Source organism: Dipodomys merriami, unplaced genomic scaffold (genome assembly GCF_024711535.1).
Source record: "Dipodomys merriami isolate MVZ:Mamm:240054 unplaced genomic scaffold, mDipMer1.0.p SCAF_6, whole genome shotgun sequence".
NCBI lineage: Eukaryota > Metazoa > Chordata > Mammalia > Rodentia > Heteromyidae > Dipodomys > Dipodomys merriami.
The window spans coordinates 71,992,903-72,017,301 of NW_027206179.1; the positions used below are offsets into that span (position 1 = coordinate 71,992,903).

Here is a 24,399-nt window from a genome sequence, read left to right on the forward strand (position 1 = left end):
CCAGGGCCTCAAGCATGCAAGGCAAGCACTCTACCACTGAGCTACCTTCCCAGCCCCATACTTGTATTTTCTTATGTGTGTGAGAGAATGTGTATGTGGAAAATATATTTATATATATTTAATATATGTATATGAACAGATACTAGAGATGTGCTTTAGCACTGAGATCTGTATCTACAATTCTGTTTTTTCTTTTTCCCTGAATAAAAGAATAGTTATTTTCTACAATAAAACATAGGATTGAGTTACAGGAATATAAGACAAACTCCTTTGAACTTTAAAAACAAACAAACAACACCAACCCCCCAAAAACCTTAGCCTTATGCCATGGCTTATATCTACGATCCTAGCTACTTGGGAGGCATAGATTAAGATGATTGTGTAAATGCCCATGGTAAGAAATTCACTACAAAAAGTTTTGAAATAGAGAAAAAATAATATATAGTCTAGGAATGTGGCTTTAGTGGTAGAGTGCTTGCCTAGTATGCATGAAGCCCTGGGTTAGATACCTCAGTACCACATAAACAGAAAAAGCAGAAAGTGGCACTGTGGCTCAGGTGGTAGGTAGAGTGCTAGCTTTGAGCAAAAGAAGTTCAGGGACAGTGCTCAGGCCCTAAGTTCAAGCTCAGGCAAAACAAAAAACAAAACCAAAAAAAACCCCCAGAAATAATTATTTATTTTTAAATTTAAAAGCATTGATGGCATTCATAAGAATTATTATTAAAGAATATTTTCAGGTGTTAGTAAAAAAAATGTGCTCCAGTTTCATTATTTTGTTGAACTGTGAATGGCTGTAGAGCACGTGAAAATATAAGACATTGTTTCAGGAAGATTTAGTAAATTGAGCTAGACTTTGCACTACTACCCTTTCTTTTCTTTTTCCCTTCCCTTCCCTCCCTCCCTCCCTCCCTCCCTCCCTTCCTTCCTTCCTTCTTTCCTTTCTATATTGGAGATAAGAAATCTCACAGACTTTTCCTGCCCGGGCTGGTTTTGAACCATGATCCTCAGATCTCAGCCTCCTGAATAGCTAGTATTACAGGTGTGAGCTACCAGCACTGGGCACTGCTACCCTTTAGATCTTCACAACCCTTTAGGATGTTTTTTGTGGGGGGTCGTAGTTGGATGTTGAGCTCAGGGTTTTGTACTTTTTAGTCAGGTGTTCTATCACTTGAGCTATACCTTTAACCCTTTTAGTTTTAATTTTTTTTTTAAAGGAGGTCATGCTTTTTTCTCTCCTTCAGAATAGCTGAAATTATTTTTGTGAACAACCACATTTAGATCTAAATTGTATAACTGAATTTCAAATTGTAATAAGTTTCCTTATTCTACATATTTCCTCTAAAATTCTGTATTGGTATTTGCCATATATATGGTGTTTTTGGAGTCTGAATAGATGTATTAGCACTCATAGACTTTGGTAGGTACAGTAAGTAAGACATGAACTTCCTCGCCAGGCAGGTTATCCTGCTTAAGTATGAATGTTAGATAAAGCTGTACTGTTATATTTGAACTAAAACTTTTTCTGATTTAATTGTCAGCTGCTGAGGAGCTTGATATGGAAAATGAGTTTTTATTACCACCTGTATTTGGGGAAGAATATGAAGAACAGCCCAGACCTCGGTCTAAAAAAAAGGTACAAAATTCATTCTTATGGTATTTTCTTAATGTCTGTATATACCAGTAACCCAACGGAACAAAGATACAGCAAGGATTTGTTGTGCCTAAGTATATGAGAAGATAGTTTTTTATATTGGAAAATACTTAAGTCTTGAACTGTGCTTGAACCATGACATTTAATTTTTCTTTAAAATTTATCTTGAGATAAACTCAAAATAGAAAGTACTTGCCAAGAAGTGTATTTTCTGATCTAGGCATGTAGGACCCTGATACTTTGAGTCAATAGAGCGAGGAGAGGGAGGGAGGGACAAAGAGAGAGAGACAGAGAGACACAAGGGAGTGATTTTAGTTTTCACTGATTTTAGTTTTTTGTGCCGGTCCCAGGGCTTGTTACTCAGTACCTAGGCGCTGTCCCTGAGCTTTAGCTCTGTAGTTCGTGAGCACAGCTGCTCTTCTAGCCTTTTTTGTTGTTGTTGTTTGGTGCTTACTTGGAGTTAAGAGACTCAGACTTTTTTGTCTCAGATGGCTTCAAACTATGATCCGCAGATCTCAGCCCCCTGAGTAGCTAGGATTATAGGCATTATTTTTAATGAGAGACCAACAAGGAAATAAAGGTACACAGTTTAATAATATCTGGTCTCTTTTAAGCATGTCAGCATAAAACATGTAAGAGCACTTATTAGATCAAATATAAATGTATTAGTAGTTGTAATTGTCTTATTATTCTATTTCCAACATAAGGCAAGATCTAAAGGCACCATAAGAAAGATGGCTTTGATAAATTTACCCCTAAAGAAAGAAAACTGAAAAAGAAGTACTTGGAATAGGATGAAGGTGAACTCTTATTTGACACCATACAAAGTAATTAATTAAATGGGTCATAGACCTAAATGTAACAGCTAAAAGTACAAACTTTTGTGAAAAAGTCTTCATGGTTCTATGATAGGCATACTTTTCTTAGCTAGAAAAGGAAAGAAGGATAATGGACAGGTACCAGTGGCTCACACCTGAAATACTAGCTCTACTCAGGAGGCTGAGCATCATGGTTCAAAGCCAGCTCAGGCAGGAAAAGTCTGAGAGATTCATCTCCAGTTAACCACAAAAAGCCGGAAGTGGAGCTGGCTCTCAAGTGGCAGGGGCGTAGCCTTTGAGCAAAATTACTCAGTGACTGTACCCAGGCCCCTAATTCAAGCATATATCATAATATACCAAAAATCAGAACAATGCCACCAAAAAATGGAAAGTGTGATAGCACACATGCATATAATTCTATTTGGAGGATGTTGAGCTTAGGGTCAGCCTGAGCTAAACAGTGAGATCCAGGAGCTAGAGATGTTGCTTAGCTGTAGAATGCTTTTGGGCATGTGCCAGTTCCTGTAGTACCACCAAAACAAAACAAAAAATGGTCATTCTTTATAAGAGTTGTTCAAAATTTCCTGCATTAATATTAGAGTTCTTTTATTCTAGATTGTTAGCTTAATATTTTTAATCATTTTCAATATATTCACTATTGCTTTAATGTACAAAGTGCTTTGTGTAGAAACATGACAATCTAGGAGTTGCATTTCATGAAATGTTCTAAGTAACTATTGTCAGATTCGTTAATACCAGGTAGCTTTTGTTTTGTTTTGTTTTGTTGGCTGTGAGGCTTGAACTCTGGGCCTGGGCACTGTTCCTAAGCTCTTCAGCTCAAGGCTATTGCTCTACCACTTGAGCCACAGAGGCGCTTCTTGTTTTCTGGTGGTTTATTGGAGGTAAGAGTCTCCTGGAGTTTCCTGCCCCAGCTGGCTTCACAATCCTCAGATCTCAGCTTTCTGAGTAGCTAGGATTACAGGCGTGAGCCACTGGCACCTGGCTGGTTTTTTAATTTTTTTTATTGTTACCATAAAGGTGATATATAGAGGGGTTGCGGTTACATAAGTCAGGTAATGAGTACATTTCTATTTGAACAGTGTCACCTCTTCTCTCATTTTCTCCCAGTTTTTCTTCCTTCCAATTCTCCTCTCCCATACATTGAATGGTTCTTTTTCAACATAGTGTCTAGTGAGTATCACTGCTGCATTTGTTCACCTTTGTCCCACCATTTCTATGTTCCTCTTTACCCTCCCCCAAACAGATAAACTTACAAGTAAGACAAAAGGTACAGATGTCAAAAACAGAGACAAAGGAGAAAACAACAATCAAAAGAACAAAATAACAAAAAGTCTTATTTTTCCATTTCTTGATTTTATCTATTTTTTTAGTTTTTATCAGTAGTGACCTGGGGCTGTGCATTGTCCCTGAGCTTTTTTGCTCAAGACTAGTGCCACTTCTAGTTTTCTGGTTGTTAATTGGAGATAAAAAGTTTTACTGACTTTCCTGCCCTGGTCTGGCTTTGAACTGTGATCCTCAGATCTCAGCCTCCTGAGTAGTGAGGATTATAGGCATTAGCCATCGTGGTTGGTGATAAACATCATTTTATATATATGCACATAGCTCTTGAGCCTTTGTGATCCTCCCCTAAGAATGTCCTCCTTTAACCTCACTGTGTGAATGTCTAGAGTTATGTATAATTTATCTTTTACCATCCATTGTGTTTATTCATAGGCACATTCTAGTTACCACAAATGAGGGAAACCATGCAACTTTCTTTGGATCTGGCTTACTTCAGTTAACATAATTTTTTCCATTTCTGTATGAATGGTACAATATTATTCTAATGGAGACATAAAATTCCATTAGTGTATATATACCACATTTTCTTGATCCATTCGTCTGCTGAGGGACATCTGGGTTAATTACATATCTTGGCTATTATACTGGCTAGTTTTAAAGCAAGTAAATATATTTCTTTTTAATTTGCCTTTGTTGAGTGATGGTTTATATAAAGTCATAAAGTACTGTTGTGTTAAGCAAGAATTTACAATAATTTTTTTAATAGGGAGCCAAGAGAAAAGCTTTATCAGGATACCAGTCTCATGATGATAGTTCTGACAACTCAGAATGCAGCTTTCCTTTCAAATATTCATATGGTGTAAATGCATGGAAGCACTGGGTCAAAACTAGGCAACTTGATGAAGATCTTCTGGTACTAGATGAGTTAAAATCTTGTAAGTGTTTTGATTGCTTTTTATTAAGACCTATTTAAAGGGTTCTGTTTTTACCTTTAATTTTTAAAATTGTAATTATAGCTTACAACATCTGAACTGCCTTGATTTAAAATACTTAAAAGAATAACTTAGATAAGACATAGTAATAATGATTATTTTATTTCCTTTTAGCTAAATCAGTAAAGTTAAAAGAAGATTTACTCTCTCATACCACAGCTGAGCTTAACTATGGGTTAGCCCATTTTGTCAATGAGATCCGAAGACCAAATGGGGAGAATTATGCACCTGACAGTATCTATTATCTTTGTCTTGGAATACAGGAGGTTGGTATTTTGATGGTTGCTTTCAAGGATAATTTGAATTTTTAAAAATCACTGTGGTAGTATTAGGAAAGAAAATTGTACCTGTAGAAGATTAAGAATAGTTTGCTGAAACTTAGAGCTTATCAAGAAAGAGAAGAATTTGTTTAAAACCTCAAAGTTCTTCAGAACCATACCAAAATCACGATGGCTTTCTAGTGGTTAATTGGAGATGTCTTTTTTTTTTTTTTTTTGGCGGGGGAGGGGGCAGGTCAGTGCTTTGGCACTGTCCCTGAACTTTTTTGCTCAAGTCTAGCACATTATCACTTTGAGCCACAGCTCCACTTCCGGTTTTATGATAGTTAATTGGAGGTAAGAGTAGAGTCTCACCGACTTTCTTGCCCAGGATGACTAATAACCATCATTCTCAGATCTCAGCCTCCTGAGTAGATAGGCTTGAGGTGTGAGCCACTAGTGCCTGGCTTTGTGTTTGTTTGTTTTTAATTATAAACAACTTTAAAAGTATCCAAAGCTCAGTGCAAATATATCTAAAATATACTCCAAAAATCAGCACTATAATATTACTTCAAGTGTGTGTACAGAAATAGAAGCTATTTTTGGAAGAGTTGTACATGTAATTCTGCCTGTTGCATTAATTGGTTATGTTCACATTGGAAACTAGAAATAAGATAATGCTAAAAAGTATGTGAGTCAAGTGCTGGTGGCTCACCCCTGTAATCCTAGCTACTCAGGAGGCTGAGATCTGAGGGTTGAGGTTTGAAGCCAGGCTGAACAGAAAAGTCTGTGAGATTCCTATCTCCAAAAAACTACAGTACTCGGAAAAATCCAGAAGGTGCTGTGGCTCAAGTAGGTAGAGCACTAGCCTTGAACACAGAAAGGCTCACGGATAGTGCCTAGGCTCTTGAGTTAGACCTAGGATGGGGAGGATGAGAGGTGGGGAGCATGATTTTCTTAGATATATACACCTGTAGAATAACTGATGCTTTTAATTATAAAGGTTAGAACTTGTGAATGTACATAGGAGTAATTAGCTACTTCTTCTGTACCTTGGGAAATTAAACATAATTTTGAGTGTTTAACTGTTACTATATATGAAATAGAAAGGTTTGTTTTTTCTCCTTCACAAAAAATTAATGTATTTTCTTTCTGATTTTGAAGAAGGAATGATGTTCATTGTCCAATATTTATATCATATGGAAGCTTTTGAAGAAGAGTGTTACATGAAATCAAAATCTTACATTAATTAGCCATAAGTATCATACTCATGTGTTCATTCCATCATATACTACCTTATGTATGTAAACATGTGCTCTTGACACCAAATTTATCACCACCAGAACTGTGGATGCTTTTTTTCCCTACCACATTATTGTTAGTCTCATGTATCTACTTTTTTGTTTTTTTTTTATTGAAAATGGTGGAAGATAAAGTTTCCTTTTCAACACTCAATCTTAATGATTCTCCTAAAGTACTGATAACACTGTATTTTTCTGAGATAAGATTCCTGGGAAAGTTTTATTGAATCATAAGAAAAGTGTTTTTGTTTGTTTGGTCATGGACTTGAACTCAGGGCCTGGGCATTGTCCCTGAGCTGTTTCACTCAAGGCTAGTGTGCTACCATTTTGAGCCACAGTACTACTTCTGGTTTTCTGCCTGGACTGGCTTTGAACCTCGGTGTTCAGATCTCAGCCTCCTGAGGAGTGGCTAGGATTACAGGTGTGAGCCACCAGTGCCTGGTTTATTTTTGATTTTTAAAGCTAGCACCAGATTGCTTTCTAAAAGGACTAAAGATCATGTTGTGTTTGTTGCCTTCACTTTTCTGTTATCCCATTGCCTCAGATGCTTACCCTTTTTATTTCATGAAAGTTCCTAGTTTATTCTAGATTGAACCTTTGGGTTTCTATTCCAAATTCCCTTCTCGGACTTATTTAAAATTTTTTATGTTGGGCTGGGAAGGTGGCTCAGTGGTAGAGTGCTTGCCTTGCATGCATGAGGCCCTGAGTTCGATTCCTCAGCACCACATAAGCAAAAAGCCGGAAGTGGCGCTGTGGCTCAAGTGGTAGAGCGCTAGCCTTGAGCTGAAGAGCTGAGGGACAGCGTCCAGGCCCAGAGTTCAGGCCCCACAACCGACCAAAAAAAAATTTTTTTTTATGTTGTCACTTATAAGTAGATATTTTTACTCTTTTACTAAAATAAAAATATAATAAGCTGACTTAATGACTGATTTTCTTTCTCTCTCTCTTTCTTTCTTTCTTTCTTTCCCCCTCCCTCCCTCCTTCCCTCCCTCCCTCCCTCCTTCCCTCCCTCCCTCCCTTCCTCCCTTCCTCCCTCCCTTCTTCCTTCTCTCTCTTTGTTTCTTCTCTCTTTTCTTTCTCTCCTTTTCTGTTTCTTTTTCTCTTTTTCTTCTTTTCTCTTTCTCCCACCCTTTCTTTTTCTCTCTCTTTCTTCTCTTTCTTTTTCCCTCTCCTCTTTCTCCCTTTCTTTTTTCTTTTTCTCTCTTTATCTTTCTCCTTTCTCTCTCCCTTTCTCTTTTTTCTTTTTCTCTTTTTCTTTCTCTTTCTTTCTCTTTCTCTCCCTTTTTCTTTCTTTCTCTTTTTTCTCTTTTTCTCCCTTCCTCTTCTCTTTCTTTTTTCTTTCTTTCTCTTTCTTTCCTTCCTTCCTTCCTTCCTTCCTTCCTTCCTTCCTTCCTTCCTTCCTTCCTTCCTTCCTTCCTTCCTTCTTTCCTTCCTTCCTTCCTTCCTTCCTTCCTTTCTTTCTTTCTTTCTTTCTTTCTTTCTTTCTTTCTTTCTTTCTTTCTTTCTTTCTTTCTTTCTTCCTTCCTTCCTCTCTTCCTCTCTTCCTCTCTTTCTCTCTTTCTCTCTCTTTCTCTCTTCCTCTCTTCCTCTCTTCCTCTCTTCCTCTCTTTCTCTCTTTCTCTCTTTCTTTCTTTCCTTTCTTTCTTTCTTTCTTTCTTTCCTCCCTCCCTTCCTCCCTTCCTCCCTTCCTCCCCCCTCCTTTCTTTTTTTTCTTGTCATGGGTCTTGAACTCTGGGCCTAGGCACTGTCCCTCAGCTCTTCAGCTCAAGGCGAGCACTCTACCACTTGAAACACAGTGCCACTTCTGGTTTTCTGGTGGTTTATTGGAGATAAGAGTCTCACACATTGTCCTGCTGGGCTGGCCTTGAACTGCCATCTTCAGATCTCAGCCTCTTGAGTAGTTAGAATTACAGGTGTGAGACACCAGCACCTAGCTCCAAACTAAAGATTTTTAATAGCTATAATGAGGTGCATTTGAATTTTGCTAGTCCTTCATTAATTCATTCTGAAAACATTAGTTAAGTGCGTTCTTACTTGACATTGGAGTAGACTTTGGAGATTAAGAAAATAATGGTGATAGCTTAAATTTATTGACTGTTTACTGTTTTTTGTTGTATTCATCCCCTCTCAAGTACTTGGGATTGAAGTTAGAGCCTTGTGCTCCTTAGATAGATACTCTATGTTTAGCATCCTAATATTATTGTCACCATTATTTTCTGAAATAGTTAAGTAGTAGTTTATCCAAGTAATATGGTTAATAAATTTTGAGTCTGATGAGTAGTTACTTAAAATGGACCTATAGACAGAATGGTAGTACATACCTATAATCTCAAACTCAGGAGGCTGAGGCAGGAGGATGGTGAATTTAATGCCAGTCTTGGCCACAGTGAGACCCTGTCTTCAAAACCAAACAACAAACAACAACAACAACAACAAGCCAATATAATAGACAATGCTTAATGTTATACCTAAAGTATATTGGTAGTGCAGAAATATATTGGTAGTTTATAGTGCTAATAAAACCATAACAAAAGCCGGGCGCTGGTGGCTCACGCCTGTAATCCTAGCTACTCAGGAGGCTGAGATCTGAGGATCGCGGTTCAAAGCCAGCCCGGGCAGGAGAGACCGTGAGACTCCTATCTCCAATAAACCACCAGAAAACCGGAAGTGGCACTGTAGCTCAAGTGGTAGAGCGCTCGCCTTGAGCTGAAGAGCTGAGGGACAGCGCCCAGGCCCAGAGTTCAAGCCCCACGACCGACAAAAAAAAAAAAAAACCATAACAAGCTGGAAGATATTTTAAATTGCTTTTTCTACTCTTTCTTTGTTGGTACTATGGATTTAACTTAGAGCCTTATACTTGCTAGGCAAGTACTCTACCACTTGAGCCATACCCTCTAACCCCTTTAGCTTTAGCTTTTTTTTTCAGATAGATTATTTTAATCTATGGTCACCCTCAGAACATAACCCTTTTACTTTCTCTTAATTCTGTACTTTGGATTGCAAGTGTACACTGTCCTACTTAGCCATTAAATTGAGTTTTGAAGTAAATAGAGAGCCTTACTAGGTAGAAAGGATGATAGAGAGGCCATGGCATTCCCAAAAAGACAAGAAAATAAGGACATAATTTCCTTTCTGTACAAAGGGTTTCATAATAATATTTCCATATAGGGGCTGGGAAGGTGGCTCAGTGGTAGAGCACTTGCCTTGCATGCTCGAGGCCCTGGGTTCGATTCCTCAGCACCACATAAGAAAAAAGCTGGAAGTGGCACTGTGGCTCAAGTGGTAGAGTGCTAGCCTTGAGCTGAAGAGCTGAGGGAGAGCGCCCAGGCCCACAGTTCCGGCCCCACGACCGGACCCAAAAAAACAAAAACAAAACAAAAATATTTCCATATATCATGTTTTTCATCAAATCCATTGTTTTTACTACTGTTTATTTATTTATTTATTTATTTTTGGTCCAGTCGTGGGGCCTGAACTCTGGGCCTGGGTGCTGTCCCTTAGCTCTTCAGCTCAAGGCTAGCGTTCTACCACTTGAGCCATAGCACCACTTCTGGCTTTTTTTTCTTTTTTCTTATGTGGTGCTGAGGAATCGAACCCAGGGCCTCATGCATGCAAGGCAAGTACTCTACCATTGAGCCACCTTCCCAGCCCTATTACTGTTTTTTAGTTCCCTTTGTCCTTACCTCTTTCTCTCCTTTAACCAGGTTTCAGTGGGTTACATTATATTGTTTTTAAATATGTGTGTGTGTATATGAGTGTGCTTGCTTGCTTTAATCATATTTATCCCCATTTACCTTCTTTTTTCCTCTTCCTACTGGTTTCCCCCCAAGAATCTACATTTTAAATACATGATGTATTTTTTTTCTCTCTAGATTCCACAAGAGAGCACAAACAATTTATCTTTCTGAGCGTGGCTTCTCTAAATCTATGTTCAAGTTGATTTTTCTGCAAAAACATGATTTTTTCTTTTTTATTTCTGTATAATACTCCTGTGTGTGTGTGTGTGTGTGTGTGTGTGTGTGTATACATTTTCTTTATCCATTATTAGTTGTTGTGTACCTAGACTGATTTCATAGCTTGGATATTATAAATAGAAGGATGCCGATTTCTAGGAACTGCTTGGTATAGCTGGGATTTAAAATGGAAGCAGAAATAGTGATGGGGTGATTTGGGGGGTGCGAGAGATAAGCACCATACTGCAAAGGTACTATATTCTTCAATAAGTTAAACGCCTTCAGTTTCTATTCAGGGTGAAACATGAAAAGTGGTCATGGCTTTTGGGTTGTTTGTTTTGTCTTTTGCAGTTCTGGGAGTCAGACCTAGGCCTTTTAGTGTACTGGGAAGTATTTTGTCACTAAGCTACCACCTTAGCCTAAATCTTCAATAGTTTTGAAGATGATACCTGGTTACCCCCACCCTTATCCTTTGGACATAGGAAGCTGAAGGCTGAAATGTTATCTCTGAAATGTAAATTATTTTCCAGAAGTAGTGATTTGTAGTTAAACTAGTGATATTTTTAACTAAAACTTTAATATCTCTGAAATGTAAATTATTTTCCAGAAGTAGTGATTTGTAGTTAAACTAGTGATATTTTTAACTAAAGCTTTATTCAAATGGCATTTAATAAAATAACAAATTTTAGACACATGAATGTGGTAAGTATACTTGGTAGCCCTCGTAGCCCTCAAACTGAATGTCTTATTTATTTAAATGTATTTTAAACTTTACAGTTGTTTTAGGTATGTATGTGATAGAACCTGCCAGAACATTCATTGACAGTACATAGTTGTAATGTATTTCTATTTCCCCAATATTCAATTAACTTACGTTATTTGTTTTTTGGAAGAACTAAGGAATTTGAGTCTTGGATCATTTGACAGGCACTGAATGACTCTGTCTGTTAACTTTCATGGGACTTTGATTCTGTTTCTCAGAAAAGCAGCACTATTTTTAAGTAGTTGCCTACTCATATGCTGCTTTATTGTACAAAACATTTTATTTTTTCGATTAAAAAACAAAAACAAAAAAAACATCCTGGTTCTTGAATCACAGGGTGTTAAGACTCTTACCTGGCTTTCTGTTGCTCATGGCTAGTCTTCTACCACTTGGGCCAGGCTTCCAGTCCCAACTTTAAGCTATATTCTCAGAAATCATTTCTACAGTTCTTTCCTGGTTAATTGGTAGATAGGAGTCTCGAGGACTTTTCTTCTTGGGTGTGCTTGAAACAGCAGTCCTCAGATCTCAGCCTCCCGAATAGCTAGGAATCAGTACTCAGCTCAAAACATTAATAAGAAACAGGGCCTTTTGATTACATGGCTAGTCTGAAATAAGGAGTAGTCTAACTAAAATGCAAGAAATTTCAAGAATTTGTCATTTTAAAATGTGAAGTTCCATATTTGTTTGTTTGTTTGTTTGTTTTCTGGTTGTGTGGCTTGAGCTCTGGGCCTGAGCACTGTCCCTCAGCTCTTCAGCTCAAGGCTAACGCTCTACCACTTGAGCCACAGCACCACTTCCTGCTTTTTCTGCTTTTGTTGTGGTCAGGAATCGAACCCAGGGCCTCATGCATGCGAGGCAAGCATTCTACCACTCAGCCACCTTCCCAGCCCCCCATATTAGTTTTTATTGGTTGAAATTGCATGTTTTGTTCTGGATATAGGTCATTGGTGGAACATTTGCCTAGCTTTCTGAGGCACTGGATTTGATTCCCAGCAGTGGAAGAAAAAACAAAGAATAAAGAAAAATCATCTTCGAATACATATTTCTTATTTTTTAATATTAGTACTAAAATATATATGTAGCTCACTTATTATTGTTGTGCTAGTCCTGGGGCTTAAACTAAGTGCTGCTCTTGAGGTTTTTGCTTAAACTTCTGCTTCAGCTCCACTTCTGGCTTTTTGGTGGTTAATCGGAGATGATGACTTCCTTGTCTGGGCTGGCATTGAACTGTGATCCTCAGATCTCAGCCTCATAAGTCTTTTCATGGATCCAAAGAAATCTAAGAAAAATGAGACTAGTAAGATTTGGAAATAAGTTTGCATTTGAGACAATTTTTATAATAATATAATATAAATTAATATAAATAAAATAAATTAATATAAATAATATAATTAATATATGCTATGGAATGCTTGAGTTTTGCTGTTTTATGGTAGTAAGGATTAATGCTGAGGTTTCATGGATGCTAGATAAGTATTCTATCACTGAGCTATATACCTACCCCTAAATCTTACTAAGCTAGGTACCACTCATGCCTGTAATCCTTGCTACTCAGGAGGCTAAGGTCTAAGGAATGCGGTCTGAAGCCTACCTGAGCAAGAAAGTGATACTTTCATCTCCAATTAACCACCAAAGGGCTGGAAGTAGAGCTGTGTCTCAAGTGGCACAATGCTTGGCTATAAGTTCAAGCTCTAGGACTGGCACACACATAAAAGGAAAAGAACAGAAAAGAAAAAAATAAATTTTACTAATGTTGCTACTGCTCAGATTGGCTTGTCAGGATTTCTAAGTAAATGCTGATCTGTCTTTGTTTCTGCAAGCACAGATTTCTTGTCTTCTGTAGATTTCTATATGTTCTTAATGGTTTATAAAAGCTTGAATTACAGTGCAGCCATATATGGGTAAGGTGGGTGAGTGTTTATATGATTGAGACTGCCTTTAATGGAAAATAGCAACATGATAGCATTGCTTTTAAAACTACAACTATTTTACTTTTTTTTGTTTGTTTGTTTGTTTTTTCTTTTGGGGTCCGGTCGTGGGGCCTGAACTCTGGGCCTGGGCGCTGTCCCTCAGCTCTTCAGCTCAAGGCTAGCGCTCTACCACTTGAGCCACAGCGCCACTTCCGGCTTTTTTCTTTTTGCTTATGTGGTGCTGAGGAATCGAACCCAGGGCCTCATGCTTGCAAGGCAAGCACTCTACCACTGAGCCACCTTCCCAGCCCTATTTTTTTTTGGATCCGGTCATGGGGCCTGAACTCTGGGCCTGGGTGCTGTCCCTCAGCTCTTCAGCTAAAGGCTAGCGCTCTACCACTTGAGCCACAGCGCCACTTCTGGCTTTTTTCTTTTTGCTTATGTGGTACTGAGGAATCGAACCCAGGGCCTTGAGCATGCAAGGCAAGCGCTCTACCACTGAGCCACCTTCCCAGCCCCACTATTTTACTTTTTTAAAAAAAGTATTTATTTTGAAACATCAAAAGCAGCAAATCATTTAATTGCCTAGTGAAACCTTTTTAGAAGACTGCTTTATTTGTTTGTTTATTTATTGTGCCAGTTTTGGGGCTTGAACTCAGGGCCTGGTTGCTGTTCCTGGGCAGCTTGAGGTTAGCGCTCTGCCACTTCAACCACAGAGCTCAGCTTCTGGGTCTTTGGTGATTAATTGGAGATAAGAGTCTCATGGATTTTCCTCCCCAGGCTGATTTTAAATCTTGATCCTCAGATCTCCACCTCTTGAATAGCTATGATTATAGGCAGGAGCCACTGGCTGCTGGCTTAGAACTGCTTTAGTAGAAATAAATTTGGAGCCTAGTAGTTTAGGGCTTGTTTTGAAGGTTCTAAATGCATGGAAATAATTTTCACTTTGTTACATCCATAGATGAAAATATTAAGGTCATTTCCTTCATTTTTCCCTATGCATTGTTTTATGATGAGAACAAAAAATTTAAAATGCTGTTCCAAACTTGGAGAGGTGACTTATTTTATTAGTTATGTGATGTATAAGTAGACATGAGTCTTAAAAATCTCAAGTCTTTATAAAAATTTAGTCATATTGATTAGTTCCAAATAGATTGAACCATGGTATTTTAACCAAGAAATACTATCGTCATAACCAATATTCCCAATAGTTTAGAAAAAAGTACTTTTAGAAATGCTATTTGGGTTATCCTGTGACCAGTCCCAAAGGAGGGAAGAACTTGTCGTCACATCACTCTAATGGTTTTCAATACTAATCATATTAGGTTAACTCAGATGATGACACTGTAGTCTTAGTTTTGATTATGAGTGTACCATTTTTCCTTTCCTTTTTACTTTCTTTATTTAAAAGTAGGGTTCTTTTGTATGTATCTTATTATTTATTAAGCCTTGCTTTATTTTTTAAAATCCAATTTGACAGTATCTGTTTTTAATTGCACACTTGTAATTAAAAGGACAGAGACAACAAACAAATTTTTTTTAGGGGCTGGGAATGTGGCTTCGTCGTAGAGTGCTTGCCTAGCATGCGCGAACCCTGGGTTCCATATCCTCAGTACCACATAAACAGAAAGGGCCAAAAGCAGCTGTAAGGCTCAAGTGGTAGAATGCCAGCCTTGATCAAAAGAAGCTCAGGAACAGTGCCCAGGCCCTGAGTTCAAGCCCCAAGACTGGCACCCCCCCAAAAAAAAATATCTTTAAGTAGTTATATACAAAGGAGTTACCATTCAAAAAAGCAGCTCACTGCCGGGCGCTGGTGGCTCACGCCTGTAATCCTAGCTACTCAGGAGGCTGAGATCTGAGGATCGCGGTTCAAAGCCAGCCCGGGCAGGAGAGACCGTGAGACTCCTATCTCCAATAAACCACCAGAAAACCGGAAGTGGCGCTGTAGCTCAAGTGGTAGAGCGCTCGCCTTGAGCTGAAGAGCTGAAGGACAGAGCCCAGACCCAGAGTTCAAGCCCCACGGCCGACCAAAAAAAAAAAAAAAAAAAAAGCAGCTCACGAACATAATGAATCTTGATTGAGGTTGCTTTTTTTTTTTTTTTTTAATTAAATAGGACACATGTAAATGTTTAGACTTAATAGAGCATTGCTGTACCAGCAACCATTGAAAAGTACCATTGTAGTAAGAAAGCTGTATGGGCAATAGTCAAGTTTTCTGTTCCAATAAAACTTGATAGAAGATAGATAGGTTGACCTTGCTTTTAGGCCTTATAAGAGACCCAAGTGTTCACATTAAATATAAATATAAATTTGTGTAATTATTGCTGACATTCGATTAAAATCTGTTGTTTTATAATCTAATAGTCAATTACCAATTTCTCCCATTCTTTGTGCCAGTGTTATTATTCATTTTTACATTTTTTTCTTTAAATCTCACTAGGTATATTTTCCAAACTTTAGTGTTTAATATGTTCTTTAATGTTGGCTGGGAAATAAGGTGATAGAGTATCTTAGCAAGTGGTGGTAACTATTGAGTTCAAACTCCAGTATCACTCAATTTTTGGGGGAGAGGGGGGTCTGGTCGTGGGGCCTGAACTCTGGGCCTGGGCACTGTCCCTTAGCTCCTCAGCTCCTCAGCTCTTCAGCTCAAGGCTAGTGCTCTACCATTTGAGCTACAGCACCACTTCTGGCTTTTTTCTTTTTTCTTTTTGCTTATGTGGTGCTGAGGAATCGAACCCAGGACCTCATGCATGCAAGGCAAGTACTCTACCACTGAGCCACCTTCCCAGCCCCTTAATTTTTTTTTTTTTAAAGCCAGGCACCAGTGGCTCATACCTATAATCCTAGCTACTCAGGAGGCTGAGATCTGAGGATCATGGTTCAAAGCCAGCTTGGGCAGAAAAGTCTGAGACTCTTATCTCCTATATACTACTCAAGTTAAAAAAAAAAGAAAAAGAAAAAAGGCCAGAAGTGGCCTGTGGCTCAAGTAGTGGTAGAATGCTTGCCTTGAGCAAAAGAAGCTAAGAAGCTAGGGCCCAGAATTCAAGCCTCAGGACTGCATGCCACATCTTCCCCCCCCTCCCCACCCATTCACCCCTCAGAAATAAAAAGAGTATACTTGGGCACCAGTGGCCCATGCCTTTAATCCTAGTCACTCAAACCAGAAAAGTCTGGGGGCTGGGAAGATGGCTCAGTGGTAGAGTGCTTGCCTCACATGCATGAGGCCCTGGGTTTGATTCCTTAGCACCACATAAACAGAAGCTGGAAGTAGCTCTGTGGCTCAAGTGGTAGAGCACTAGCCTTGAGCTAAAGAGCTGAGGGACAGCGCCCAGGCCCAGAGTTCAGGCCCCACGACCCACAAACAGGAAAAGAAAAGTCTTAGAGACTGCAGAAAGAAGGGCAGGAAGTTTTGTTCAAGAGTAGTGAAGTGTTAGCTATGAGCAAGCGAGCTAGCAAGTAAGCTGAGCAAGAGTGTGAGTCCTGGATTAAGCTTACAGTACTGGCAAATCAAGAGTGATAGAGAATACAAAGTGTGATAAATTCATTGTAGTTAACTGAATTTCTTCCAATGATTTTTGTTATAGTACTTGTGTGGAAGTAATCGGAAGGACAACATATTTATTGATGCTGGATATCAGATGTTTGAGCAAGAATTGAATAAAATACTCCGAAGTTGGCAACCAAGCATACTTCCAGATGGTAATGCTATTTAAATAAAAGTGATGCTAACGTTACTGGGATTGTTACATTTACAGAAAGTATGTTAAAAATAATTAGTAAATAATTGAGATAACATAGTTATTTAGAGTATTCATAAACATATCTGTTCATCTCTTGTTGAACTAGAAATGGAGTCAGTAAGTAGTGTTTATAAGAGCTTTGGAAGAAATGTGATGAACTTCCTCTGGAGTACAGAACTGGAAATGTATGTTTTAAGCTTTACAGTGGAGAGTCTGATGTAAATTTCTCTTAAACCACAGTTTCAGATGTTTCAAAAAAATGTGTATGTATATGGAAATCACCTATTGTTTTGAGGAATTTTACAGATTTAAGTCATTTTCTGATCATTGTCTTCTTATCCTATTGAAGAACAGGAGACATCAGTTTTGGATTTGGGTTTTGTTTTTTTCTTCTTCTTCTTCTTCTCCTTCCTCTTTTTTCTTTTTGGTGCTATGGATCAAACCCAGAGCACAGTAATCGTTTGCCACTGAGCTACATTCCAGCCCCACTTCCTTATTTGATAGGGGATAGTTTCGTAGTCTCTGTATTATTATATAGGTAATTCTGAAATTTATTCCAGTTGGCCTGTTATTTGTGGAGATTTGGGTTAGATATATTTATTTATTTCTAGATGGTGAAATAACTTATTTATGATAATTGTTGATAATTGTTTTAAAGTGGTTCTCTCTATTTAAGGGTCGATATTCTCTCGAGTTGAAGAAGACTATCTCTGGAGGATAAAACAACTAGGATCACACTCTCCAGTAGCTCTTTTGAATACCTTGTTCTACTTTAACACTAAGTATTTTGGCCTGAAAACAGTGGAACAACACTTAAGACTTTCCTTTGGCACTGTGTTTAGGCATTGGAAAAAAAACCCTTTAACAATGGAAAACAAAGCATGTCTTCGATACCAAGTGTCTTCCTTATGTGGAACAGATACTGAAGGTAAAGTAACAGATCTTTTTTTTATTTTTTATTTATTTTTTGGGGGGTCCGGTCGTGGAGCCTGAACTCTGGGCCTGGGTGCTGTCCCTCAGCTCTTCAGCTCAAGGCTAGCGCTCTACCACTTGAGCTATAGCGCCACTTCCAGCTTTTTTTTCCTGCTTATGTGGTGCTGAGGAATCGAACCCAGGGCCTTGAGCATGCAAGGCAAGTGCTCTACCACTGAACTACCTTCCCAGCCCAGTAACAGATCTTTTAAGATTGTCTGTAGTGGGAATATTCAAACCTTGCCTTAGTGAAACCCATCTTGATAAGAACCTACTGAATTTTCACAACATAAGACAAATTTTGTGTTCTTATAATGTCTCAGCTCCTTTTATTGGAGAAATTAACTGTACTTTGCCAAAAACTACAATATAGAAGTCTGTAAGGCACCTAGTTCCATTTTGCTAAAACAGCTAAGGTAGAGTAGCACTGTCTTTTTTCAAGATTAGTTTTAGGACATTTAATTTTTATTTTTTAAGATAAAATTTCTACTGGAAAAAGAAAACATGAAGATGATGAGCCACTATTTGAACAAATAGAAAACACAGCCAATCCTTCAAGATGTCCTGTGAAAATGTTTGAATGCTATTTATCCAAAAGGTGAGCATTAATAGAACTTGACCTTTTAAGATAATACTGTAAGTTGGTTGAATTTAACACTACTAAGAGGTGACATTTTTAACTGATCCTTTTTTTGTGTGTATGTTTTTGGGGTTTGAACTATGGGCCTGGGTGCTTTTCCTGAGCTTTTTTGCTCAAGGTTAGCATTCTAGCACTTGATCTACAGATCCACTTCTGGCTTTTTGGTTGTTAACTAGAGATAAGAATCTCATGGACTTTCCTGCCTGGGCTGGCTTCAAATCTTGATCTTCAGATTTCAGTCTCTTGAATAATTAGGATTACTGGCTTGAGCCACCGAGCCCAGCTCCTCTTCTAATATATTGAACATGAATTTGAGTGTATCACATCTCAGCCTTCTGAGTAGCAGGATTATAGGTGTGAGTACTGGCTAACTGGTCATTTTTAAGATTTCTTTTTCCTGGCTTACATCCAAGTTCATTCAGTTATAATTTTTAGTAGTATGATTATGAAATGTCCAGTTTATGTTTCATATCTTAGGATTAAGTATATGTTAATAATTAACTACTAAAAGATTACTGCTGTCATTTCTTTTTTTTTTTCCTTAGTAGTGGGCCTGAACTCTGGGCCTGGGCGCTGTCCCTCAGCTCAAGGCTAGCACTCTACTATTTGAGCCACAGTACCACTTCTGGCTTTTTCTTCTTATGTGGTGCTAAGGAATCGAACCCAGGGCCTCATGCATGCAAGGCAAGCACTCTACCACAGAGTCACCTTCTCAGCCCCTGCTGTCATATTTTAGAGCAGTTTTGTTGACTGTGTAAAGCAGGGGCACAAACTTTGTCTATAAAGGGTCAGATAAGAAATAGTTTTGCCAGGTGCCAGTGGCTCATGCCTGTAATCCTAACTACTCTAAAGACTGAGACCTGAGGATCATGGTTCAAAGGTAGCCAGGGCAGGAAAGTGTGAGACTCCGATCTCCAAATTAACTACCAGAAAACCAGAAATAGTGCTGTGGCTTAAGTGGCAGGGCACTCGCCTTGAGCTAAAGAGCTCAAGCCCCATGACCAACATAGGGCTTTTAAGTCTGTTGTATCTTTTGTTCTGCTGTTATAACCACAATAACAGCCAGACTGTGTGTGTGTGTGTGTGTGTGTGTGTGTGTGTGTGTGTGTGTGTGTGTGTGAATATGTGTATATCATATTCATGGAACTTAGCTATGTTATAATAAAACTTTCCACAGACAAGTAGCTAGTTATAGTTAGCTCACTCCTGTTGGAGAGAGATGTTTAAATATAGGATACAATAGAAGTAAAGATAAAAATGAAGCTTTCATTTAAGAAGTTTTGAAAGACATACCATATTCAGACACATCTTTTTTGGTGGTTGTGGGGCTTGAACCCAGGGCCTGGGCACTATCCTTGAGTCTTTTTGCTCAAGGCTAGTGCTCTGCCACTTGAGCTACAGTGCCACTTTCAGTTTTTGAGTGGTTAATTGGAGACTAGAGACTCATGGGGACTTTTTTGCCAGGCCTGGTTTTGAACCATGATCCTCAGATCTCAGCTTCTTGAATAGATAGAATTGCAGGCATGAGCCACTGGTGCCTGGCTCTACTTTTCATTTTTATTACTTATGGTTTCCCCAGTCTGAAACCAACAGATTCCAACCAAAGTTTTTTTTTTAATATTTGTGAACTGTAGATTATTTTATTATGTATTGTTTAAGCACTTTCCTAATTTTCAAAAAGTTATCTTGAACTTTCTTATTTAAATAACTTTACAAATCCCAGTTAAGTTCCCAAGATAGCTCCCAGGAACTTATTAATGTCTCCTCCATGACAGTGATATCAAGATCTTCCAATGGTAGTGGCTATTTGTCAGGTAGAAAATTTTAGTATTACCCTTTTGGTGTTTGAAATTGTTTCCATTGTGTAATACTATAAGCAAGGATTTTTACAGGTATGCTATGTTTCATCAATTTCTGTCATATGTTTTACATTTCCCTCAACCTGAAACTTATGTATATTTAGGTTGATGAATTTTTTAAATTATAATCACTGCCATTAAAATAATGGTGTCTCAGCTGGGTGCCAGTGGTTCATGCCTGTAATCCTAGCTAGTTAGGAGGCTGAGATCTGGGGATTAGGGTTCAAAGCTAGCCTAAGCAGGCTTACCTTCTATTAACCACCAAAAAGCCAGAAATGGAGAGCTGTAGCTAAAGTGCTAGCCTGAAGTACAAAAGCTCAGGGATAGTGTCCAGCCCCTGAGCTCAAGACCCAAGACAAGCACATGCCAATGCTCATGCTCACACACACTCTGTCTGTCTGTCTGTCTGTCTGTCTGTCTGTCTGTCTCTGTCTCTCTCTTTCTCACACACACACACACACACACAAGCGCACGGACTAGCGCGCGCACACACACACACAAAATGATGTCTAGAGTTTTTGAATTACAGTTTGTAATGTAACAGGAAGGTAATCCTTTTATCACAAAAACTAATTTTTGTCTATTTTAATGACTTTATTATAGGCAACAAGGCAGAGAGTCTGTCTGGCTATGTAATATGATTATGGGGTCTCTTGAAAGAAAGGATAGTATGGGAAATTCTTGTATATTTTGTGAAACTGACTTTTTTTCCCTTTCCCCCAAAGTCCACAGAATCTTAATCAGAGAATGGACGTTTTTTATTTGCAACCAGAATGCTCTAGTTCTACGGATAGCCCTGTCTGGTATACATCGACTTCACTGGACCGAAACACCTTGGAAAATATGCTTGTACGGGTTCTTCTAGTTAAAGATATTTATGATAAAGATAATTATGAACTGGATGAAGACACAGACTAAAAAGGAATGTTTCAGAAGCAATCGGGATAAAACAGCATTAGATACTCATGCTGCTAGATCTTTACTATGGAAAACATTTCAAGTTTACTCTTCCTGTTTTGAGTTTTGTAGCAGTGTACCCACACTGGGTATTACCATGTAAATAATCTGTGAGTGAAAGTTGCCATTATTCTATGTAGTGGTTTTAGAATACTTAACAAATACATTCAGATTCTTTTTTATTATTTATTTGATTAGGTATGTTTATAACTTTTTACATTACAAAATATGAATGAGAATGTGCCATGTATAATTTTTTTTCTTGTAGTACGAAACATCCATATTGCACAACTCTACTGTTGCAAAGCTTCTTCAAAAGAGTGGATGCTTTTATTGAGTTCTTGACCGGATGGTTGTGGGTAGCACTACTAAAAGTTTAGAACTTGCAGTGTCTTTCACAAATTTTTAAATAAACTGTAAACTAATAGGTTGGGGTTTTTTTTTTTGTTTTGTTTTTTTTGGGTTTTATTTTTGTTTGTTTTATGTTTTAGTTTGAAGCCTTACAAGGTTATGTAGAGAGATACCATCTTCTGTACCAAAAATAGACAAGAGAATGCTGTTGATATTGGTGTGCTGTAATGTGAATCTATGCTGGTGAAAACAACTTTTTGTTCCCCTTATTAAAACTTAGTGTCCTTTTCTCATTTGTGGCTTTCTGCATCACCCCAACCAATAATCTAATTATATATGTATGTAAAGAATGATGATAAGCTGAAAACAGGATTATTAAGACATTTTTCACTGTAAGAATGTCTGATGAAAATATAAGTTCTCTGTCAACCATACACATCTGAAGGTCCCCTTTATTGGTAAAAGATTCTTTTTATTTATCCTCCTCCCTCTCCCTCCACCTTCTTTATAGATAAAGATCATGCTGCAATTTTACTTACATAGTAGTCTAAACCACTTTTATTGTGCCTGCTCCCAGACATGATTGACACATTAGGTAAAATCATTTTTAGCAATGCTACTCTTGATAGCTGTTACAGAAAGTTCTGTTACTTTAAGGTAGCACCACATTTTAGTATATAGATCACCAGTGTAGTAATTTTATTTCAAATAATTGAAGAACAAAGAAAAACTGATGGAGAAAATCTGTCTCACAAGAAAATCATTTGATGTTAGATTGTTTGGCTTTTAAATTTTAATTACTTCTTATAGAAGATTGCATTAAAAAACCTACTTTGTGCTTCTGCATAGCAGTTTATATCTTCAGACATTTTCTTTTAGAATAAGGAAGTTTACTTACAATTTTACTTTCTAAAGACTAAATTATTTAGCCAGCTTTGTCTAGCATGTATACAAACATGTGATTTCCTTATTTCTAAGTTCCAAGTCACCCTGGTGACTTTGGTTATTAAGAATAGTTCAAGGGGAAATCGGCCTGTTTCCAATGAAGAAGGTAGTCAGTATCTACAAATCTCTTAGATATTTCTCTCTGTTAGGATAAATGTTAGCACACTAACAAACTTTTCCCCATCATGATTTGGAAAAATTCACAGGTATAATCACATTTTCAAACAATAATTAATTACCTGACAAATTATTGTCCTAAAAATTTTACAGTATTATAACTTGTTTTATAGGTTTAAATAACTTTTCTGTTCCTTAATTTTGTATCTGTTCAGTGATAATCATACTGGCAACAAATCTGATAACAAGTTACCTTAGTAAAATAGACTGCTGTCTATTTTGTGAAGAAAAGTTGGTAGCATTTAAAACATGATACAAAAATTTCCTCCAGCTTACCTTTTTCCAGAGCAAGTTCTTTATGCACTTTTCCTATAAATGCATAATATTGAGTAAAAGGTGGTTAATTCTAACCATCTTTTTGTTCTTCAACCTGGTGCTATGTTCCATCAAAACAGCAATAAACATTTTCCCAAATGTCACTTCTTTTGTATTTCACCAAATATCATAAATTTCTCCCATGGTACTACTATTAAGCACCATGTCTTGCTATTTACATTTTCTTCATTTGTATATTTTAGCTTTTTAAGGTGAAGCCTATATCAGTTTGATTTTGACATCATAGAAGATTTAGAGCTCCTGTCTTTATCATGATTGTAATCCAATGATAGATTAAGTTGATTCTCAGGGTGAAAAGAAAAAAAATATTTTGTGAGAACTACTTGTTTTGGGATACTTCATCTAGAACAGGTTTTATTGAAGCTTGGATCTCCTTTGTGTGTGTGGTTATAGCTGAGTGCTGAGGAAAAGGAAGTGAAATGGTAGTTTATTTTTTCTTGTGTTTTCTAATTATAGATAGCATCCTGTAAATACAGCATCCTGTAAATACAGCTTTATTGTCCTGAGATATCTATTGAAGATGCTATATTTTTCTGTCCTAAAGAATGATTTTGTCACTTAAAATCATTCAGTAAAAAAGATGATCAGCCATATTGAAGGAGGTGCATTTCCCATGCAAAATGAATCATTATTAATCATTTTTGAAGGCTTTTTACTGTATTCGGTAACAATATTATTTTTAGGCAAGAAGCTCAGTTTTCCCCATGAAAATATTTTTGCTTTAATAGTAATTTATGTTTTTATTTTATTAAATGGAGTTGTTACCAGTGTGTTAACCTTACTGAAGTAAGAGGAGGGTGCATACTGTACTATGCATTCAAATTGATCGTTGTTTTTCTGATGGAATTTCCCCTTGTCTTGGCCAGTTGTGATTTGCAAATGGATGCAATTCATTTATGCATAGTATTAAGAAATACAGTAATGGAGAAGCCAAAAAATTGAAAGTTTGGGTTTGCACTACATACTCTTAATGTGGGTCCATTTAATCTGCAAATATGTTGCAGTCTTAACTCACTATAGACATTTACATTTTTATTCTGCCAGTTACTTCCAAAATGTACTGTTATACATATGTCATTTTTGTTCTAAGATAACATTGATTGTAGGAGAATCTTGTTCCCCTCAAAATAGTCATGAAAGTGTACATGAAAGTATTTTAAAAGAATAAATTTCTTTAACTAAATGATAGTACTTTTGAATTTTCCCCCTTAATAAGTCGGTTACTCATAAAGAACATCTGAATTTGTTACTATGCTCTGTGTTTTTAGGATTAGATCAACTTTAGGGCTGTCTTCCAGTATTCAGGTACTTTGTGTTGTAGTTTCTGGGGGTATCTTTCTAACAGGAACTTAAACAATTTATAAGCTGATGTTCAGAACTCAGGGCAGGTTAAGTATATCAATCTGGGGCAGAAAATAGAAAAACACCTGTGGAGTGTCCAAATTTGTACTATTCCCTCACTTGGAAATTAGATA

At 37.5% G+C, this 24,399-nt stretch overlaps 1 protein-coding gene across 1 annotated transcript in view; it reads left to right on the forward strand.

Moving 5' to 3' along the window:
* LOC138814188 (zinc finger MYM-type protein 2-like) overlaps positions 1–24,107 on the forward strand; it is a 110,804-nt gene extending 86,697 nt beyond the window's left edge. The window contains 7 exon segments of the mRNA XM_070003155.1: positions 1,539–1,633; positions 4,538–4,706; positions 4,878–5,029; positions 16,532–16,646; positions 17,364–17,615; positions 18,137–18,257; positions 20,884–24,107. Coding sequence (XP_069859256.1) covers positions 1,539–1,633; positions 4,538–4,706; positions 4,878–5,029; positions 16,532–16,646; positions 17,364–17,615; positions 18,137–18,257; positions 20,884–21,076 — 1,097 coding nt within the window. The 3' untranslated portion in view covers positions 21,077–24,107.
* The last annotated feature ends 292 nt before the right edge of the window (positions 24,108–24,399 follow it).